Source organism: Fringilla coelebs (genome assembly GCF_963513975.1).
Source record: "Fringilla coelebs genome assembly, chromosome: 9".
In the NCBI taxonomy this organism is placed as follows: domain Eukaryota; kingdom Metazoa; phylum Chordata; class Aves; order Passeriformes; family Fringillidae; genus Fringilla; species Fringilla coelebs.
In genome coordinates, this window is record NC_140067.1 from 28,791,875 (window position 1) to 28,813,131 (window position 21,257).

Genomic DNA, 21,257 nt, shown 5'->3' on the forward strand with positions numbered 1-21,257 from the left:
TATCTCCAATCAGTAAAAGAACAAGCAGTATACAAACCCACAGCTCCCCTGTCCAGTAGTGTCCACTCAAACCCATCAGGCCACGCAGGAGAGGCTGGCACTGCAGCCCTCAGTCCACCCTGGCACACAGCCCCAGAGCCAGCAGTTCTGTAGAGCACTGCCCCATGGCACAGCTTTTTCTTCTGCAGCACAAAGGCACCTCCTCCCTCCCAGCAGGGAGCTGAGCTGGGTCATTGTCCCCAAGCCCCGAGGAGCACCTACCGAAGGCTGTCCCTGAGGGTGGCTATGGCTGCGTGCAGAGCCTCCAGCTTCACTGCAAGCCAGCCTGGGGGGGACCCTTTCTGGAGCAGCAGCTTCACAGCCTCCACTGCTCCCTCCATGGTGCCTACTGCTGCCTTGAACTGCTCCTCAGAGGGCGGGTGACAGGCTCTTTTGGCCACAGGCTGCAGATTGAAGCAAACATGAATCAATTTAATACTGTTGAAGAGGGATCAGTCTTCATCCAAATGCAAGAAACCCCTTAGGTGGAACAGAGCTGCAGGAGTCCCTTGTCCTGTGAGGGTTCTTGCTGCCTGGCAGGCACTACAGACCATTAAAATGTCATACAAAGGGCCAGGAGTGCATGTGACCTTTCTTCTTAGGACATGGAGGGCAGCAAGACCAGCTCAGCTTTCCAGGGACTCCCCAGAACTGACAGAAATTAACAGTTTAAAGAATCACACGTACCTCTCCTGTTGACTGCAATTCTCCATCCACTTTCAAAACCTGTGCACTCCAGGTAATCCTTTCTTGCTTCAGGCGTTCTGTTCGTGCTTCTCTCGTCTCTTCCACCTGCCTTGTCTAGGGAGAAAGCCCCAGGAGAGGTAACTAAACCCAGGCAGCATTACCAACCTTCATAGGCACAACTTATAGACCAGAACAAAAGGGAGAGAGGGAGGGATTTTAGTGTGCAATTCAAAGAATAGTATTTCTCACAAACTCTTCTGATCAAAGATTGAGGTTATGTACAACTTTGGGTTAGCATCACTGGCAGCTACCAGTTCTTTTGTAAATTATCTGCTTGCCAAAAGCTGCTCAACCAGAGAGCCCTGCCTCAAGTTGCAGCTGCCCCCCCTTTCCCAATGCCATTGTTTTGCAGCAACCTCCCCTGAGAGGATTTCTCCTGATATGCAAAAGGTACTGAGATGTTTCATACATGTTCATTTATATTTCAGAAACTGATCCAAGAGAAACGGGGAAGGAAATCAAACCAAATTATCAAATCCTGTCTTTTAAACAGGTAACTTCTTTCATAAACAACAGAGCAATTTAATAAGTATTTTTTGTTTAAAGATAATAAATGCTTTGCTTTTAAGTTGAAAGTACTGGAGGACCAGTGTGCATAGGAATGGCAGTTACTAATTCTGCTGATTAAAGCAAGTAGTGAAGTTCAACCAGACAGTTTATTTTAAAGTTACTTAATGGCCATGCAGATAATGCAAGTGTAGACCCATGCTGTGTATTGCTGACAGCAGATGTACAGCATCAATTAAGATAGCAGTAAAATGGCTAAACAATATACATACCTTAGCCAGAAAATTAACAACTTTGTTCTTAGCTTCTTCAGAATTAAGGCACCAAGGAACAACATCTTCATGTCTTGTTTCCTGTCAAAAATGTTATTGGTTGTTCAGTACATTCATGCTAAGAAGGGAACAAAATAGATGATGTCTCTGTGACAGTCCCTGGCCTCTTGCAACCAATGCAAGCAACCACTGCCCTTCATTTCCAAATCCTTCCTCATTTCTAGCTCCTAAAATCTCTTCCAATTGCAGCAGCCCCCAGCACTTTCAGTGTGCAACAGCTGTAACCCAGATCCAGATTGTGCAGTGAGGAGCAGCAAACATTTGAGTCAGGAGAATTTGTGTACCAGAGAAGTTAACAGAACCAAATGCCTGCACCCAGAGTTGTGCTCTGCTCACCTCTGCGAAGCGAGTGAATGCCTCCAGGGCGTGCTGGTGAATCAGCCAGGTGTGGTCAGCCAGCAGAGAGGCAAACAGACAGGACAGCTGGGGCACAACCTGCCTCTGCAACAGGAACAAGCAGCCATCAGCTCCCAGGAGTCAGTTGAGCATATCTCACCATCATGATTTATTATCGAAGACTGGCTGTCAGACTGAGGGACAGGTTTGGGAAATGTGAGAGTGCTACTGCCCTGTCTGGCTAAAGAACCACTGTGAGGGAGGTGACATTCTATTCTCACTTCTTGTTTCTTCTCACCAGTGACAAAGGATTGGCATTTGAAGCATCTTGCATGCACTCAGCACGTTTTGATGAAAAATAAACCTGCTGCAGACCCTTAGTCCAAGACAACTATCCTGGCATACCTGTATCCATTTAATGAACTTGATCCCTTAACTGCATATTTAAATAAAAGTCTTTTTATCAAAAGACAAGGCAATTTCACTAAGGCCACAATTCCTTTTACCTGTGCTTCTTGTGGAATAAACACCTTTCCCGTGGAAGACAGAAAATCCACCATGGCTAGACGGACGTGATCCGGGGGATGCAGCTGGAGCAGGGATGACTGCAGTGCAAACACCTGCAGGACACAAACCCCAGCAAAGCCCCATCAGACAGACTGCAGGTGAAAGCTGAGCAGGCTCATCTTTAAATCCAAACACATGGAGTTCAGAAACCTGAAGGAGGTATGCTGCACCTCCAATAGAACTGGTCAGGATAAAGCTGCAGGGGCATTTTAGGAAGAAATGAGCATGACCCTTATAGCACTTCCTTACATCTCAATTATCTTACAGAGGAAAGGGTTTCTCAAAAGCAGTGGTAACCAAAATGTGAAGGCCGGGAAAGTAATCAAGGAAGATTATTTCCTTGTTAAGAGAAGGCCAGACCATGAAATAACTCACTTGAGATTTCAACAAATCACAAAGAACTTGATTTTCATGTAGTGAATTATTCATAAGGTGGTGTTGGAGGTTTTAGGATTTTTTTTTTCTTTTTTACCTGGGTCATCAGTTGAGCATCTAATGCTTGGATGAAAAATTCCAAAAGGTGAAGTAATAAACACAGAGTCTTCTGGAGACATGGCTCATCTGTGACCTTGAAGAGAGCACATGGTATCAGTAACATTGCATTTTAGCTCATGGAATAACTGCTTAGGAGAGAATGTCAAGTTACAGCAGCATTCCAAAATTGTTAGCCTGATTTCACAGATGTAAAACATTGCACTGTAAGCAGCAAAGAAAAGATTGAAATATTCATATCAGTATTTCTAGGTAGTCATATTTTATGAGACCATTTTCTTTAATTTTTGTGAAGAACATTTCTTTCTTAACCCTCCTCTTTCCACCACTCACTAAAATAAACACCAAAAGGTTATCTGAACTATTTCTTTTCACTTTCAGCTGCCAAATGTCCTCACAGAATGGCTGAGGTTTGAAAAGACCTCTGAAGGGGCACATTGTTGGCTCTTCACTCCCTCTCTCAAACTTTCTTTTCTAATCTGGAGCATGAAAACCCTGACAATCCTTTTTTTCTTTCCTTTATGCAGCTGCAGCCATGAACAGGTACATGGTCACAAGGACACTGCCTGGCCCTGTGTGTCTCCATGTGCTGGGCTGTGCTCTAATCAAATCCCCCTGAGTTTTGGTCACATTCTGATGAATATTTAAAATACACTGAATTTGTAACTGGTATGAACCAAAATCAGGTATTTCAGGCTTTTCCTTGAGCAAGTCTGAATGTGACACTGAGTAACAGATGGAGTAACCAGGAACCATATATGTAACATTCAGGAAATTCAAACTCAAGCTTCCCAGAGCTCATGCCTGCCCTATAGAAAAACCAGCTGAGAGCAGATGGGCAGCACTGGTACACTGTGCTTTACTGAAACAGTCCAATCCAAGTCAAACAAATGAGTAACAACAATCTGAGGAAACAGCACCAGACTCTCCAAGACATGCTTTCACTGCTGGAGCAGCAAACTCTCCTACCTGCTTAGCCTGGAGAAAAGACCAGAACTGACTGAGCACTCCCAAGATAGATGTCCTAAGTTCTGCCTCCAGAGTGGCATCAGCAGAACTGCAGACAGCCAACAGGACAGAAAGGGCGGTGTTCTAGGAGGAAAAAATGTGTAAGACCAACCAAAACACACTACATGAAAGCCAACCCAAAACCCCAGGCTCTTAAGAAACATCTAAAATGATACAAGGTGGCAAGAAGCCCAATGTGCTGCCTCAGCTGTACAGAACAGCTAATCCAGCAGGAGAGCAGCCAGCAAAGACTCCAGAGCTGGGAAACCACCCATTACTCCTCTGAGTTTCACACACACTGCAGGTCATTTGCTGCACTGGCAGGAGAAGTCTGGCAGCAGACACTTCATGTGGGAGCCTCTGGTTTCTCATGTTCCTTCATCAGAGAGACCAGTGAGCATCTTTCAGATTTGATGCTGCATAAAGCCAGCAGGTTTTAAAATTGAAGAGGAATTGTATGTTAAGGTACAGCATAAATGAGAAATTCTGAAGAAAAAGACATCTGCTCAGCCAGAGAGCAAACAACAACTAGAATAACTGGAGAATCACAGAACCTCCACTAGCACAGCAGAGGTCCTAAGGTGCTGCATACTACTAGAAAACATTAAAATGAGAGTTCTTGCTTCCGCATATGCCAGCTAGGCATGGCAAAAAGCTGTGCAACAGACTGAATAACAGAACTGAGGTGACAGCAATAGAACCCTTGTAGTTTGAAAAACCACAGCTCATTCATTTTTCCAGAGAGAAGCAGATCTCCTTACCACAGGAGGGAGCCCTCCCGAGGCCCGGCTGCTGTTCAGCCACTGCTGGCACCTCGAGAGCCCTGCAGAGCACAGCTGAGAGGCCACTTGTGCCCTGAGGTCAGGGCTCAGGGCTCTGAGGGACACGTGCTGCCACACAGCCAAGTTCTGCACCTCTTCAGGAGGAAACTCATGAGCAAATTCTACCTGGAAACAGAAGGCAATAGAAATTAAACACCCCAGAAAACTATTTCATAGCCTGGAAGATGAGAAACCAAAATGCACTGCTGGTTTGCTTCAGATTTATTATGTGAAACAATTTGTGCAAAGTATTTCAATAAAATCCATCTTTTTATATGAAAAACGTTTAGAAACTGCCATTTCTCTTGTCACATCCAGGACATCAAAATGATTAATCAACTGATTCTTTCAGCTGCTTGAAGCAATGGCCCTAGTGAGTAGAAGAGAGGGCTTCAGCCCCTCCAGGGCACACAGAGAGGCACTGACAGGACAGGACACTCCCCTTGACACTCACAGATGTCACAGATGCAATGACAGGACACAGTTTCAGCCAATCTGGGGAGATGTGCTGTTTTCATACTTTGTCAAAAAAAAGACTTTATTGCTACCCAGCAAGACTCTAAGAAAGGTCAATGTGCTTTTCTTGTTTTAAAGAGCACATCTGCACAAAGAGGTACCCACAATAAGTAACAACTTAGTGACAATGACTTAGACTAAGTAATAACAAATACAATAACAAGTGCAGCAAGCGAGCACTCAGCATGTTGTCCCTTCTCCAGAACTGAAAGGGAATGTTTGAACACAGGGCACTGATTCAAATCTCTTCCACTGACAGCAGCAGATGCTGGTGCTGTACTTGCCTGATGCTCTGGGGCCATCAGGAAGAGCATTCGCCTCAGCAGCACACCCAGGGCAGGGACCTGGCAGCAGTCACTGGGCCAAGCCCTCACCTGCATGAGGATAAAAGAGTAATGCACCTCATTACACAGAAGGAAAAATCACCACTGAGCAGACAAATTCTGTACAGGATATTCTGAGAATTGCTATGTAGGATCACAGCAGTAACACTGTAAATAAAATAAGCAGGGCATTATGGTTTCTATTTTCACTGTACTGCTTCTGCTAATTACTAAGCCAATTTGAAGAACTGAAAAAATCTCCATTTGAAGCTTTGCTGGTAGCACTCAGATTAAAACTGGTGCCAAACTGAAAACATCACTGTGGTTCTTACCAAGTGGGCAATCACATTAACGTGGTGAGCACACAGCTCAGCTGTTCCATACCTGAAACATGAGAGACAGCAGCTTGTGAATCTGTACTTCCTATTCTTCTACAGACTAAATATCATAAATCTGGTCTGAGAAATTGCCATTTCCTCTAACATATTCAAACTTGATTTGCAGAGACACAATTTACTTGAGATAACCATTTCAAAAATCAGTTATTAAAGAGAAGCTATGTTCCTCTTGCTTGCAAGAACATAAAAATGGCTAAGCCATTTCTACTCCTAATTTTCAAAATATTTTCTGAATCTGAAAATAATAAGTCTGGGACAATTCTGTCTCAAGCAAACTGCAAATTATGTAAAACAACAGAATGAAGTGGATCTGTGGAAAACCTCCTTGACTTGTACTAGGAGCATCTCACCGGGCAAGGAAGCACCAGGAGTCCATTGCCAGCAGAGATGTGATCATACTGGAACCCAGCACAGCTTCCAGCAGGGCACACTCCTGAGGAGAAACAGGAAAATTAGCACAGTCTGAATAGCACAGAAAACAAAGCACTAAGCTTTTATAACAACCTGACCTTCCCTGGTCTGAAAAGGAATAAAAATTGCCAAGACCACTGAGCAAGAACTTTCTTTTCCCCTTTCCCAAAAGTGACATTTGCTGTGTAACCGAACTCCAGCCATGCAACTGTGCCACAGCTGATTTCTACAAAACCATCTCTGAGATGGCTCTCTCTGAGTATCTTTTCAGAGCCACACCCATTCTTTTTAAGTAGCACCTATGCATCACAACAGCTTGATAAGCAAATTGATAAGCAAAACCCAATCTTACCAGCTGAGGGAAGTGTGATGGGGGTGTGGAAGCAATGAAGGAGCACAGGTGGACACAGACATAGTGATAGAGTGTGATGGGAACTGCTGGCTGTCCTGCACTGACCACCTGTGGCAAACACACAGGGAGAGAAAGCTCCCCACAACATTGCTGGAAACTGAGGAAGAGAGCTGAAAACAAAGACAGGCTGCAAGGGGAAAAAAAAAAAAAACAAAAAAAGAGAAAAAGAGAACAGTTTGGTTAGAGACATGTAAGTCTCAAATCCTGCAAGCAACATTGGAATTACAAAATCTTTGTCTTCAGCCAGAAAAGATAGCAATAACTTTAGTGCTTTTACACTAGATTTATGCTGCTGATTGCCTTCCTCTTTTACCAATTCAGGTGATTATTAGAGGGTTCAGGCATAAAAGTGTAAGACTTTAATTTAGTTACATTCAGAGCCTTATTCCTACCCTACAAATACTCTAAATACCACTCCTTCCCTGAAGAAACAAAGGCATCTCTGTATCCTTCACTCGTGAGGCAATGAACATCAGATCCTGTTAGTCTTGGCATAAGGATGGAAATCCATAGTGACAATTTTCCAAGTTCAGTTGCAAAGGAAGCTCCAGCAGCTGAGCCCCTTTGTTTGCCTGTATGGAATGACTGCTGTGGTGAAAACAAAAACCTTTTCAGTACCTTTTTCCTGTGTTCCAGAGAGTTTGCACTTCTTCTGGCTGAGAAGACAGCTTGTCCATTATGGTAAGCAGGAGGAGACACTGGGGGAGCTGCTGCTCAGGAGGGAGACCTGTAAACGTTTGGGTTTCAAGTGTTTGTCTGGATATATTTACTGTGTGTGTAAACTGGCTTTTAAGCAAGTGTAGAGGCAAATTGATGGGCTATCTCAGAATTGTGAGATCTTGGTCAGGGCAGAAATCAAGGAGAAGAGCTTGTTGAAACAAAAAGCTGATATTTTCCCAGGCATGCTACTTTTCACAGAAAATATTTACTTTATGAAAAAAAGCTGTCTTCCCCTACCAACACAATAGCAGAAAAAAAATCCATCTAATTTTGAAAGTTTGTGGCAAATGTGGACTGAAATTATGCAAAAGAGCAGAATTGACAGGATTTCTGTTAATCAGATTAACAGTAGAGCTGCTATGAGTACTTTGGAAAAAATGAATCCAGCAACAACATCAACTGTCATAAAATCCACCCAAATTAGCAGGCAATCAGCTCTACCACAGCACTTACAGAAGAACCAGAGACAAGCAAGTGAATACAGAATATTATGGTCCAGAAAATCAAAATGTCAATGCTGACCCCTCAGACTGGGATTGTACTTTCAACCCACCTAAATTTTCACTTAACACTCGTTCCATGAAAGGACTAAAGGGAAGGAGCTGGGTGATGAGAGGGTCCAGAGCCACAAGAAAAACCTGGGATATTTCATCTTGATGAACTTCCAAGATCTTTGGAGCATAAAGACTGGGAGGAAATTTGCTGAGGGGGAATGGAAAAAAAAAAAAAAAAAAAAAGAAGTTAAATATTCTCAGTAGCATTTTTAGCAATACTACTTTTCTCCAAAAGAACTACAAAAAGGCAAATTCATTATTTCCTAGTTCCTGTGAAGTAAAAGACAGAAAAGGCTCTCCATTTTAGAACATCTGTTATAGCCCAAGAGTTACAACTCTGCATCCAGCTTTTAAAATAAGCATCACAATCCAATATTTTACTAAACATTTAAAGAAAACCTTACAAGCTCACAGAAAATATGTGTAAAATACATAACATATCAGATCACAAAGAGTCAAGTGAAAGGGAAAAGCCAAGAAAACACCTTTATACACGATTTTACAGCCATAAATATCACAGCACTAACTTAACACATGACCCTAAAAGGGTATCACAGCTTCTCTGAAGAGGAAAAAAAACACCTTGGGCAATAAAAGAAAAAAAGAACCAATATGAGAATAAAGCAAGAGATCATGAAATAAAAACTGTCTACTCTTGCGTTTATAAAGTGAACTGTAAAAATGCAACTTTCCTACTCAAAAATCCCACTCAGTTTCCCTGAGTGAATAAAAGCTTACAATCATCCACTTGGGAAAAACCTACAAGGGGAGTAAACTTAGAAGAAGAAACTCATTAAAAAATATCCACCCAATCTTGCAGTGGAATATGCAGTGAACTCAGGTGCACATCTCAGCACAGAACCCAGTTTGAATTCCACCAAAGGGCAGAAATCAGCCCTCTGATTTCATAGAAGAAACAATTATTAGTATAAAGTCTGGGTTCTATTATGCTTCCCCACCACTGCAGCAACCAAAGTTTTGAAAGGAAAGTGATAAACCACTTGCAGACATTTTTAAGTGTAGTATTAAAAGAGCATCTGTTTCCAGGAGAACCAGCATCCTTCTGTGAGATTCCACAAGATTATTAACACAACAGTAAAGTGATAAAAAATTTCAGGACACTCTGTTTCTGATCCCCTCTTTCTCCAGGACAAATTTTTCCAAACTTTGTCTTAAACTAGAAACAATCTGTCAAAAGGCACTGCTGACACCTGAATTTAGTTGTAGAAATTTTTTTCTGCATATTCTACACATAATTTGTTAATAAATCTTGCATATATAATTGCAACTAAGTTAATGGTTTGTTATTATGGGACATGCACAGTATTGATCAAGAATGGAGTTTAAGGTGACTATCAAACACCAAACCATCTAATTTATTTAAAATATTTTAGTTTTCTGTACATGAAAAAAGATAGCAACAACTCTGGAATGAGAAGTGCATTTTTACATCTCAAAGTATTTGTAATTTAAGAATGTAATTTTGAAATGCTATTCATTCAAGATACTATCAATAATCAATTATTTGTACTTCACCTACCTGTATATCTGAAGAAAGAGCTGATGTAACTGAGAACAGGAATCAGAGAGGCAGGCACGAAATTCCTGCAAAAGCCATCGATTTTGAGTGATACTTTTAAAATAAAATCCATTATTAATTACATTAATTACTGCACCTCTCCTACCAATCCTCAGTGCCACTGCATGAAACAACCTGTTCCAGTTTATTTTTCTGGGAAATCCCAGCAGTAACCCTGCACAGGCTGGTGAGTATTTACAGGTGGAAGGATTAAAGCAGGCTATGCATGGATATGCCCATATGGGACAGCTGTAAATCATAAAGATTTTACACAGTACAAAATGATTCCATTTGCAGACCAGAGGCTTAAATTTAATACTAACATAGCATTGATGTATTAAAACCTACCTTGGTGTAGTGTACAAGGGAGTTAGCAAAGAACCTGCACAGTTTCACTGTCTTCTGGAACAGCCTGAAGTCAGTGCCCTCCTGTTCAAAAGAAGCAGTTCTAAAAGTTAATAGAGAGCAATACAGTAAAATAGGAAGTTAGAATGCTAAGCGTGTTCAAAACCTATTTCACATTTGATTCTCCCTAGACTCTAAAGCTAAGGGTGGAAAACTAAAAATTTTCAGTATGTATGCTCCAGCATTTTCAGAGAAATATTAAGGATTTGCCTGAACTTGGGATATTGTCAGTTTAGGAAATAAAAGAAATTCTCACATAGTATGGTGAAAACTTGATGTCTCACTAAAACATCCTCAATCTACACAAAGCTGTGGGCCTTTTTTTCAGGTGGTTTCAAAGGTATTCTGTCATGAAATAAAGAAAACTCCAAAACACCCAAACCAAAATACTCCAAGCAATAATACAGCACAAAGAATTTCTCCTCCTCAAGTTCCCTGGCAGCTCTGGGAGCTTTTTAACTCACCTGTATTTCTGACACCTTCATTTGCTCAGCCAGCTGCAAACAGGAGTCAAAAGAAAGAAGAATGTCCTTGCACAGGCCACTGAGGATGTCACTGTGCTTTAGGTGGCACTGCAGCAGGGAGTGATGCTTCAGGCTTTGCCTGAAAGACAGGAATATAAGCAAGTATTTAATTGTCAGAAGCGATCATGCACTGAGCTCTTACAAATCCAAATAACGAATTCTTCTCTTTAGCCTTTTATACAGCAGTGATTGGTGCAATATCCATGAACACTGAAAGCAGAAACTCAGAGAGAACTGAGTTGGCCATGACTGAAAGCCAGGGCAGAGGCAGGATGGAAGTATGAAACAGCCAGCTCAAGGCAAAAACATCTACAGAACTGCAGGTCAGACCTCTTAATGCTCCTCACTCAGACAACAGCGTTGCAAATTTTCTTCTGCATTTTTTGCAGTACAGAAAGTCAAGTTTCTATTACTTTTCGTACCAATTCCTACCTGCTTTCACTGGCAGTGCTTTAATATTACCTCCTAGCTCAACTTCCTTACTAAACAGCTACATTGAATTCTCTCATTTTAATTGTATTAGAAACTCTGGGCAGAAAGCAATTGAGACATTCATTATTTAAAACTACACCACAATAAAACCCAAAGAGTTTAGGTACATACTTGATTATGAACTTCCACGTATTGGCATGAAGAGCATGGTCCATATTGGAAATGACAGAGCAAATCTCCAGCACAGTGTGGATTACTAAGGAAATAACAGCAGAGCAACAGAGTTAAATCAGATTTATGATTTCACAGCAATCCCAAGAGAATACTGAGAGAATACCGGCACACAGATATGAATTAGGAAAATGGCTCAGTGTTTAGGTGCTGCCCCTGTCCTACAAACCCACAGAGGAGGCTTCAGGAGAAAAATGGAAATATTGCAGGTTCAAAATGATGCTTTCTGAAAAGCTGGTCAGGACAGCAGGAACTGAGCACACTCAGAAACCTGTTTTAAAATTTCAAACATACTCTCCAAAGAAAAAAAGAATGAGCAAGACTAAAAAAGTAACAAATCCATGTCTACCTGACACCATATATGTGATGTCATCTTCAGTGGAAGCAGAGCCAATGGAAATCAGATCAACCAGTTCCATCAGCTGTTTCTGAAGGGAGTAAGTTTCCTTGAACACTGATTGTAGGAGGTCAGAAATTAAATGCAGGTGCCCATAGTACACCGATTCACTGTCCTGAAATGGGAAGAACAGGTTTGTAAAACAGCTCAGGACTCACAGCCTGGTTTTTCACATGCAGAAAACACCAAGAGCTTTGGCATACATTTCTCTGAAAAAAAAAGAACAGGGCCCAGATGTACCTACTTTAACTTAATACACAGCCCCTGAGCACTCAATATAAAATATGTTCACCTGCAGCTCGTGGGAAACTAACAAGGTCTGGCTGGCTCTTGTGAGTTTAGGGGGCTTTGGACCAGACCTCCATGTATGAACCTGAGATCATGTTTCTGAAGCAAACAGGACAATGTCAACAGCAAAGGAAGTAGCATGCCAAAGACTTCCCAATACTTTCATATTAGAATTACTAGATAAAGATATGGCACCTGAGTTTGAGTCCTGACATGGAAAAATGATGTAAATGTTCCCATAAGAAAGAAATACTAAAAGTGAAGATGAAAGGCGACCAAAAGTTAGCGTGTCCTTATAATAATCTTGTTTTATTTTCAATGCTTAGAGGGAGTTACTGTTGCATCTGAAAATCCAGATCAGTCCATATCTGAAACTGATACACACTGCTCACTGTAACCAACATAAACCAGCGAATCTCAGCTTTCAATCCACTCTGGAACTTGCCATTTGTTCACTGGACACCAGTGAAGGTTGTTTTAATTCCTTGGCCAGTTGGGTCAAAGCTGTGTCCTGGCTGCCAGCAGATAGTCACAGTTTTTCTTTAGTATCTCTTTTAATATAGTATTCTTTGGTACAGTATCTTTTTAATGTGTAATTTAGTATAGTATTAGTATAATATAGTATAGCTTAATAAAACAATTGTTCAACCTTCTGAATCATGGAGTCAGAGCACATTATTCCCTGCATTGGGGTCACTGTACAACTATACTTCAACAACAGTACAATTCCAAAATAAGACCTTCTAAAGTGTTTCCCTGTTGCATTGTACTAAATAGTTATTTAGTTGCTTGCACTGGGTGTTTGGCAATTTGTACTGTTCACATGATTTGCATCCTACCACCACAAGATCATGGTCATAGTCTTGGTCTTCCCTCCCTGACCCCAACAAAGTGTCAGTGGTCTCTCCCTGGTTTACCCCTCCCGTTGCCCCTCCTCACTTGTATCCCATTGGCTGTAGTCCCTCTCCTCCAGCCTCCTTTCCCAGCCCTTAAAAGCCCCTTGAGACAGCTGGCCCGGCCTCTTTTTTCCATGTGTGTCCTTTCCATCTGGTGGTTCTCCTGGGAATAAACTGAGGACATTTGTCTCCATGTAGAGAAGAGCACTTCTGGTCTTTTGCCTTTGGCCATGTAAGATGGTGATGGCTGGGGTCCATAGCTAGCCGGATTGGACCCGAACAGCCCACCCAGACACGGATTCTTCCATTTCCCAAAAGCCAAGGAGCAGCAGGATTTCTGTGTCCCCAGCAGAGCCCTACCTTGCAGTGTGTGAAGGTGCTCTTCACCACGCAGAGCACGGAGGAGGGCAGGGAGTGGATGCTGCGCAGGGACAGCTCCTGCACCGAGCACACGTAGCGCACGCAGCCTGTCAGCGTCTCCAGCAGCTGCACCACCGTCTGAGGTTAAGACTGAACAACATCAATCACTCCTGCAATACCTCCAGAAGCATCTTTTCTTAGCTGAAATACACCTGGATTTTCACTGCATTTAAAGTTCACTGCTAGTTGCATAAATAAGTAGTTTGTTAAAGATGAATGAAGCTCCAGAGCTTTTCTCCAATACCATACCCTCTATGAAAACTCCTTATTTCTTTGACTGTTGCTCTCAATTTACAAAAATGTTAAAATTCAGAATGAAGTGACATATGAATAAACAGGTGCCAGATTCACTCTTTAAATATGGGGAGTCACATTCCCACTGCAGGAAGGACTTGGAGCAGAATTTGAGATGATTTTTTAAAACTATTATTAGCATTGCACGCTACATGTAATCAAATAATTCACAAAATGTTAACTAAACTACAAAGGAAGATTAAATTACATTTTAACCACCAGCAGCTGGCAAAAAACATTCTAAAAGCTTTTTAGTAGTTTAGGTAAAAGCAAAGGGTGATGTTAACATTATTTTGACAGCTTATGAGATGGGACTTGCCTGTAGCAGACTCCTTACAGTACTGCATAACTCTGTGCTCTGGCTGGTCAGTCCTTTGGCCTTGCTGGATAATTCACACATCAAGTTATCAAAGAAATGGAGAGTCTGGCAGAACACAACAAAACTTTAACGTTTTACTTACAAAGGTACACATAATAATAAATAAAGAGATTAAACAAATAACACCTTTCAATACCTGCTTGATGCCTTGGCATAGGGGCACAGAGAGGAATTACAGCAGAAAACATTTTGCAGCATTTCAGTCATAAAGCATGATATAACAAGAAACAAAAACCATTTATACATATATATATATATATTCTAGACAGAAGATATTATAGGCATTATTTTTTCTAAGATCTGTTGCTAAAAATGCAACTAATTTTCATGAAATATATACCAAACCACATGATTTTAAATAATATTTTCATTTTTTCTCAGAAAAAATATTAGTTTGTTGAGAATGATTAACATTTTGAATACATTAAAAAAAAAAGTCTGTGACATACAGACAACACCTATTTCTACTTTAGTTGAGGTTTTTGGATGAGTGTTATTTTTAAGACTGCAAAGACACTCAAAGACTTTTGAGGCACATGCAGGATAAACAGTGGTACAGCAATCTTTTATCAGGACATGCCTATTATGAGACAATTTTCTTGTAATCTCCAAAAACTTGTTACTTGAGATAAAATAAGAGAAAGGAAAATCAAGTGGCCATTTTTACTGACTTCTTAAAATGGACAAGATGAGTCTTGAAACTTAAATCAGTAATTTGGCACCTCTTCATTTCATTTGAAATGCAAGCACTAATTTTAATATACCTATGGCACAAAATTCTCCATCATTTAATCAAAAAAGAAAACATATGTGAGGTCAGTATGGTCTAAAAGATTATTCACTATATTCATTCACAAATTTCACAACATTCATTTGTGATATGGGAGTATTGATGTCTTCAGGTTACTTGTCCTGAGAAGCTCCCTCACTTAAAAATTCTCCACCTTGGTCCTTTTATAAAAAGCCCAATCTTCTCAGAAAGAAATAAACCCAAGTCTATTGCTGAATATAGAAAGCATAACACTGTATATTTGATTCTCTCCCTACTGTAAAGAACGAGAACAATCACATAAACAATTCAACACAACACTGTGAAAACTCTTAACAGGTAAATTTCAATTTTTGTATCTCATAGATGTTGTGCAACCCCAAAGAATCACTGCAATGTAAGCAGGTTCTAACACTGGACTGACAGACAATTCCACAGTTAACTGAAGCTGTCCTACCTTAGGTAATACTTTTGAGAAAAAAACTCCTTCCACATCTTCAAGGCTGATATGTGGCAAAAACATTTCAGTCAGGATCCTCAGAATACCTGCAAAGAAAAACATTCACAATGTGTAATTCTCAGAAATATACAGCAACCTACCAGAGGATGCAGAAAGCAAAAGCAAATCGGGTACTTGATTCTGAGACAGGCAACAGAGCATTTGCCTTATCTGAAATGCATGAAAACACACATACATTATCTGAAAAATCAAGTAACTGTAATAGCTCCAACATGCACAAACCCATCAAAAACAGCAGCACACCTGACTAAACTTCGCTGAAGGCTGAGCACAAGTGCCAGCCTAGAGATCCAGAATTTGCCACATGCCAAACTGCAAACAGTAGCACATTTTACAATGCAACAGAATATGCAATGTAACAGTTTTAGCAACACTCATAAAGTTACATATAAGCATCATTTTCTTTAAACTATCAGCTTAGTCACCTGGAAGGTAACAGCCCAAAAGACAATAAAACACCAGATAAAAACACCCTTTTTTTTGTGCATTTAAAGATCAGAGGTAACAGAAAGGAAAAAGCAGCCTTAGATGCAGAGTTTCTATAGGGGCACTTATAAAACTTAATCAATGTGTAGTTATTAAAGTGTGCAAGGTCCAGCAGGATTGCTGAAGACTCCGAAAAGTTGTAGCAGAAGTATTTTAAGCACTGCAGTGATTTTAATTTTAATGCAATTGCAATACAGGGCTCCACAGGAAGAGGCACTTCTTAGCCATTACTTACGAATATGCTCAGTCCAGTCCTCAGACTCTTCATACATCGAGTAAAAACGTTAAAGAAAATCAAATTTGTTCTGCTATAAAGGCTATCTTTAAAGCACCTGCAGAAGCCACAGTGACTTCTATCACTGTCTCACGTTCCTATGAAATTGGTGGGGATGCTCCACAACCAAGACAGGCTGATAGACCAGAGCACCCACAGGATCAACAGTTTTTCCAAAATGTATTAGGGAGTAAGTCTTGAGGGGCTGGATTTTTTTGGGGATTTTTTTTCGGTGGTGTGTGGTTTGGTTTTTTTAGGGATTTGGGTTTCTTTTGTTTTTTTTGTTTTTTTTTTTTTTTTTTTTTTTTGGGGGGGGGGGGTAGGTGAGAGGTGTGTCGGAGATTATCTACGGTGCTAAATGAACCACACGCGATGTTCTAGACACTATGAATGTTTTATTGCAGGGAAAGGCGGTACCCGCGTCCAGCGAAATTCCCGGCACCCGGCCCCTCACGAAGATCCCACCGCTCTCCCTCACACACATTCCGTCGGACCGCGGAACTCCGAAGGAAGCGCACACACACACAGAGCCCCTCCAATACCACTCGTGTGCCTTTCCCACAGCCACCCCAGAGCCCTGCTGGGAAGGATATCAGGAGCCGGGGCAGCACGGCGGGCAGCTCCCGGCGGCAGAGCTCCCAGTCCCAGCCGTCCAGCTCCCGCAGGAGCAGCTCGGGGTCCGCCTGGGACATGGCGGCGGCCGCGCTCCCCTCAGCGCGGGGCAGCGGCGGGAACGGCGGCGGAGCTCCCACAAGGCCCCGCGCCCGAGGAAGCGGAAGCGGCCGCACGTGGGAGCGGCGGAGGATGGCCCGGAGCGAGCGGCGGCCGCGGTGGGTACGGGTACGGCGCGGGGAAAGCGGGAGGGAAACTCTCCCGGAGCCCCGAACCCCGGCCACGGGTGGGTGCGGGCACGGCGCGGGGAAAGCGGGAGGGAAACGCTCCCGGAGCCCCGAACCCCGGCCGCGGTGGGTGCGGGCACGGCGCGGGGAAAGCGGGAGGGAAACGCTCCCGGAGCCCCGAACCCGGAGCGCGCGGCAGCACCGGGGCCGCGCCGCGCCTTGAAACGCTGAGTGTGAAATGTGAGTCGTAGCGGAGCTGGCAGCGGTCCTAATTCGCTTGTATGTGAGATGGGGTCTTAAGTCGTTAGAAAGCGGGCTTTTAAAATTACAGAATAGTTAGGGTTGGAAGGGAGCCCTGGAGATCATCCGGTCCAAGCTCCCTGCCAAGGCAGCGTGCCCCAGAGCTGGTGACACAGAGACGCGTCCAGGTGGATTTGGAATGTTTCCAGAGGGAGACTCCACGGCTTTCCGGGAGAGCCTGGTAATGAAAATCAGGATTCTACAACTAGACGGTTTGTGCTGATATTAATGATACATAAAACTATTTACTCTTCTTTCCAGCAGCAGTTCACCTGGCTCTTGGCAAGACATCTGATACTGCACCAGCAAAATACTGTGTCCTGCAACAATACCTACACAAAAGCTTGGCTGTAATAAATTAAGTTTTTTAAAAACTGTTATTCCTGAAAATGGATTTTCAATTTAATTTTGCTGTTGATGAAAATGAGAACAGCGAGGCAGACGCTCACTTCTTACTGCTGTGCTCTCCAGAACACAAGCAGGAATCCAGGGAAAAGAGCAGGGGAACTGTCGATCTTGCAGCAAAGCCCAGCCCGAAGGTGGATGCTGCTAAGCACCAGGATGAGGCAGCTTTGAAGACAAACCTCTGTGTGAAAGCTGCCAAGGAGCACAGCATTCCTCAAGATCTCAACAAAGTATTGGAAAATAAAGTCATGGAAACAGTATTGGGTCTGTATCATGTAAAGCTGTCTGTAGTGGAAATGACATGTTCAGGTGATGCTGACAGCGAAGGCATTGTGTCCAAAAGTGTTTGTTCTCACTCTGATCTCATCCCAGGAGTCTATGAAGGAGGGCTGAAAATCTGGGAATGCACCTTTGATCTCATGGACTACTTGTCTGAGGCTGAAATAGAATTTACCAACAAGACTGTATTGGATCTTGGCTGCGGGGCTGGATTGTTGGGAATTGTTGCTTTACAGAGTGAAGCTGCCAGAGTCCATTTTCAGGACTACAACAGCACAGTGATTGATGAAATAACCTTGCCTAATGTGGTGGCCAACTGTATCAGTGAAGGCAGGAGGATGGGCAGTGGGAAGGACAGAAAAGCCAGCAAGCCTCCTTCAAAGAGGCCCAGGAAAGCAGAGGGCTCACCTGATGTGCTCAACAGATGCAGATTTTTTTCTGGAGAGTGGTCTCAATTCAGCCAGCTCCTGTCAAACTGCAACAAACCCTGTATGAAGTATGATATAATTCTCACCTCTGAGACTATCTATAATCCTGAGTACTACAGTGCTTTGCATGATACACTGGCTCAGCTCCTGGATAGAAATGGCTGTGTGTATTTGGCAAGCAAAGTGCATTATTTTGGAGTTGGTGGTGGTGTCTGTCTCTTTGAGAAGTTCATTGAAGACAAAAACGTGTTAAAAACCAGTATGGTTAAAACAATTGATCAGGGTCTGCAGCGATGCATTATGGAAATTGCCTTTAAAAATTCCTGTTAAAATTAAACTATTGATCTTCCAAAAAATAACTGAAAAATGTTTTAATCCTCATGTCTCTCTTTGCTTTTTCCTCTGTTATTCTGGTTTAACAAATTAAGGATGGTGGTTGTGGAAATATTTGACAAATTCTAGTGTCTGACTAGAAGTGGGGGACTTTTCTGATGTTGATTTTGCATAGAGTTCTGTTTAAAGCAGCATCTGTTAATGATAATTAATTTACATACAAAAGTTAAGCAAGTCATTGTCTCCAGCCAGGCTTTCACATTCTCTGTGAGCAGCAGAATTGTACATCACAGGAATGACATACATGAGGTATTGTGGCTGAACGAGGTAAATTTAGCATCCAAAATTAGCACAAGAGGCTTTTCTCAAGGGTTGGGTAGCCTGACTGCAGCCAGATTCAGGCAGAGACCACACTCCTCTGAGCTCTGCTGCTTTGCCAGCAGAGGGGGATGTGATTGTATTTATCACTCACGGGGATCTCAGGAATCCATGTAATATTTCCATGTGTAATGCACACGTGATGTATTCAAGCCCTTTAAAGAGTGTAACAATATTAACCACCGTGGTCTGTAAATTTTCACATTCAGATTTTGTCGTAGGCTAAGGAAATTTTAGCAAGGAATTAGAAAAAGCCATGCTGGTTTAGAAGCTGACTTGAAAGAATATTCTACACAAGATAAGCTCCTTCTACCAACCAACAAACCTACAAATTAAATACTGGAGGATGATGATAGAACTGAGCTTTAGGAGATAACTGGAAAAGGAGAAAAACTGTGCTGTTACAGGAGTTTAATAGATTGCTGTACTGTTTTAAACAAGATTTTTCCAGAAATTAATTGCCCCTTTTTCTAAACTTGCTGGGGGTACTACTAAACATCCACATGTCTTCAGTCTTTTCACAGCAGTTTGGCAGGACAGAAAGCACTCAGAAAAGACTGCCATATAAGGCAGTTCCCTAGGCTGAAGACAGTGATGTTGCTGAAGAGATCACTGCAGAACTACACAACCTGGTCTTGAGCACTCACTGCCACTGGAAATTCAAACAAAAGGAAGAAATCCACTGCATGTTTTGCCCTGGCCCAAACCAGACAGAAAGCTCTTAGACAGCTGCTGTCATCGTGCACTGCTTGGGGTACCTTTGCAGAAATATAAACTTGGAGACAGTGACCACAGCTGTAAACTGGATGCAAGGATCTTCAGTGTAGAGCAGAAGGAAATAGTCTGAGGGGATGGAAAGAAACTTAGTACAGCAGTGATCTAAATCACTTTAACTATGCCATCAAGTTTCCATCACTGGAGGTGCTGGAAGTCAATGCCAAGGTTCCTATTTTGAACCTCCTGCTATTAAGATAAAGAGTTGTAGAGGATTTCCTGCACTTCACAGAAGAGCCTTCACTACTGTTTCAGGCTATTTTAAAGGGATGCTGTGGAAACTACTGAATTTAGCCTCTCATAGGATAGGAGAGAGAGGGGAAACGTCAGTTTTGCCATGACTGCCGTGGTGCTTTGGAATTTTTCTGCACAACTCTGAAACTTAATGACGGTAACTGCTGACTACAGAGCAAGGAACAAAAAAAGTTTTAGCTTTGGCAAATCAAGAAGGCACTGTTAACAGCTCTTTTTATTTTTCTTTCTGTCAAAACAGAGAAGCTGGAAACAAATGGGTTATCATTTGTCATTTTTCAAACTCAATCCTAAGATAAATCATGGCTTGCACTAAATAAGTTGTTCTACACTTGCTAGTCTAGTGCAGTTCCAGAGAACCATACCTCAAGTAATAAGAAATGTTGAGCTCTATGAGAAAGAATATGGTTAGGAACAAGAATCTCATGTAATTTTGGATGAATAAATGAAGAATGTACTTATAATCTTCTACTATAACATTTCCTCTTGATAATATTCCACTATCAAACTCACCATCTTTGGTTTAATTACTGTGCCTTCACTCAGTATTTGACTCAAACATAGCTGGTTTTGTGCAAATAGAAAATCAGAATTTTTAGGACTTTGAGGGAAGAATGGCAGAGCCTCAATGTTATCGTGACTGCACACCTGCAAAACAAGTAACACCCACACAGCATAATTAGCTTCCAATTTCAGAATCTGATTAGAAAATGGAAGATGCTTTTTCTCAGGTTAAGTCAGCACAATTAGCATTGGGACTTCCATATTTGAGATGAGTTCTGTTCTTAGAATTCAGCAGGTCCATGCTGAGAGGAAATAGAATTCAACACTTAAGTTTTGTAGGTTGTTGATGTTTTGACTTCAAATAATAGTAATTTCCCTCATCTACATTAAGGCTTGCTCTACCTGAGAAATCCTCACCACCCTAGTGACCAGTACCCTGCTCCACTTCACAAACTGGAATAGAAGAAAATAAACTTTTCATTACTTTGTAACACTTGTATTACTTAATGACTAGGGAAATTAAATTGCCCCAAATGACATTGCACTAAAAAAATAACTGAATTGGGAGGTCCCTCAAAGTATTTTTTTAATGACACATTAAAATCTTCTATGAAGAAATAAAAGGTAGAGATCAGCTGGCAACTCAATTTTTATCAGCTCACTCCAAATCTTCACTGTTTTTCCTCCC

The 21,257-nt window shown here is 41.9% G+C and overlaps 2 protein-coding genes across 4 annotated transcripts in view; one reads left to right on the top strand and one right to left on the bottom strand.

Annotated features, from left to right (window-relative positions):
• Positions 1-16,886, bottom strand: part of FIRRM (FIGNL1 interacting regulator of recombination and mitosis) — a 28,585-nt gene extending 11,699 nt beyond the window's left edge. Inside the window, exons 1-24 of one of the 2 annotated variants that reach the window (XM_084211817.1) lie at positions 16,671-16,886; positions 16,039-16,078; positions 15,255-15,343; positions 13,969-14,073; positions 13,296-13,433; positions 11,704-11,866; positions 11,295-11,379; positions 10,632-10,770; positions 10,111-10,191; positions 9,724-9,788; positions 8,183-8,331; positions 7,528-7,636; positions 6,850-7,036; positions 6,437-6,519; positions 6,021-6,072; positions 5,646-5,739; positions 4,790-4,971; positions 3,990-4,112; positions 3,001-3,096; positions 2,468-2,581; positions 1,962-2,066; positions 1,566-1,646; positions 727-840; positions 65-443 (exon numbers count right to left, since the gene is read on the bottom strand). In XM_084211817.1, coding sequence (XP_084067943.1) covers positions 258-443; positions 727-840; positions 1,566-1,646; positions 1,962-2,066; positions 2,468-2,581; positions 3,001-3,096; positions 3,990-4,112; positions 4,790-4,971; positions 5,646-5,739; positions 6,021-6,072; positions 6,437-6,519; positions 6,850-7,036; positions 7,528-7,636; positions 8,183-8,331; positions 9,724-9,788; positions 10,111-10,191; positions 10,632-10,770; positions 11,295-11,379; positions 11,704-11,866; positions 13,296-13,433; positions 13,969-14,073; positions 15,255-15,343; positions 16,039-16,078; positions 16,671-16,769 — 2,679 coding nt within the window. In that variant the 5' untranslated portion in view covers positions 16,770-16,886 and the 3' untranslated portion in view covers positions 65-257. Of the gene's footprint in view, positions 1-64; positions 444-726; positions 841-1,565; positions 1,647-1,961; positions 2,067-2,467; positions 2,582-3,000; positions 3,097-3,989; positions 4,113-4,789; positions 4,972-5,645; positions 5,740-6,020; positions 6,073-6,436; positions 6,520-6,849; positions 7,037-7,527; positions 7,637-8,182; positions 8,332-9,723; positions 9,789-10,110; positions 10,192-10,631; positions 10,771-11,294; positions 11,380-11,703; positions 11,867-13,295; positions 13,434-13,968; positions 14,074-15,254; positions 15,344-16,038; positions 16,079-16,670 lie in introns of those variants that run through there. The other variant, XM_084211816.1, reaches the window with a different exon arrangement.
• METTL18 (methyltransferase 18, RPL3 N3(tau)-histidine) lies at positions 16,826-18,658 on the top strand (the record flags this gene model as incomplete). 2 transcript variants are annotated; one of them, XM_084211818.1, is made up of 2 exons in its annotated part: positions 16,826-16,907; positions 17,481-18,658. In XM_084211818.1, the coding sequence occupies exon 2, from the start codon at positions 17,606-17,608 to the stop codon at positions 18,656-18,658; it is 1,053 nt and encodes a 350-aa protein (XP_084067944.1). In that variant the 5' UTR covers positions 16,826-16,907; positions 17,481-17,605. The 2 variants fall into 2 exon arrangements, with proteins under 2 accessions (XP_084067944.1, XP_084067945.1); XM_084211819.1 differs by having other exon boundaries at positions 16,868-16,907; positions 17,478-18,658.
• Positions 18,659-21,257: the final 2,599 nt, after the last annotated feature.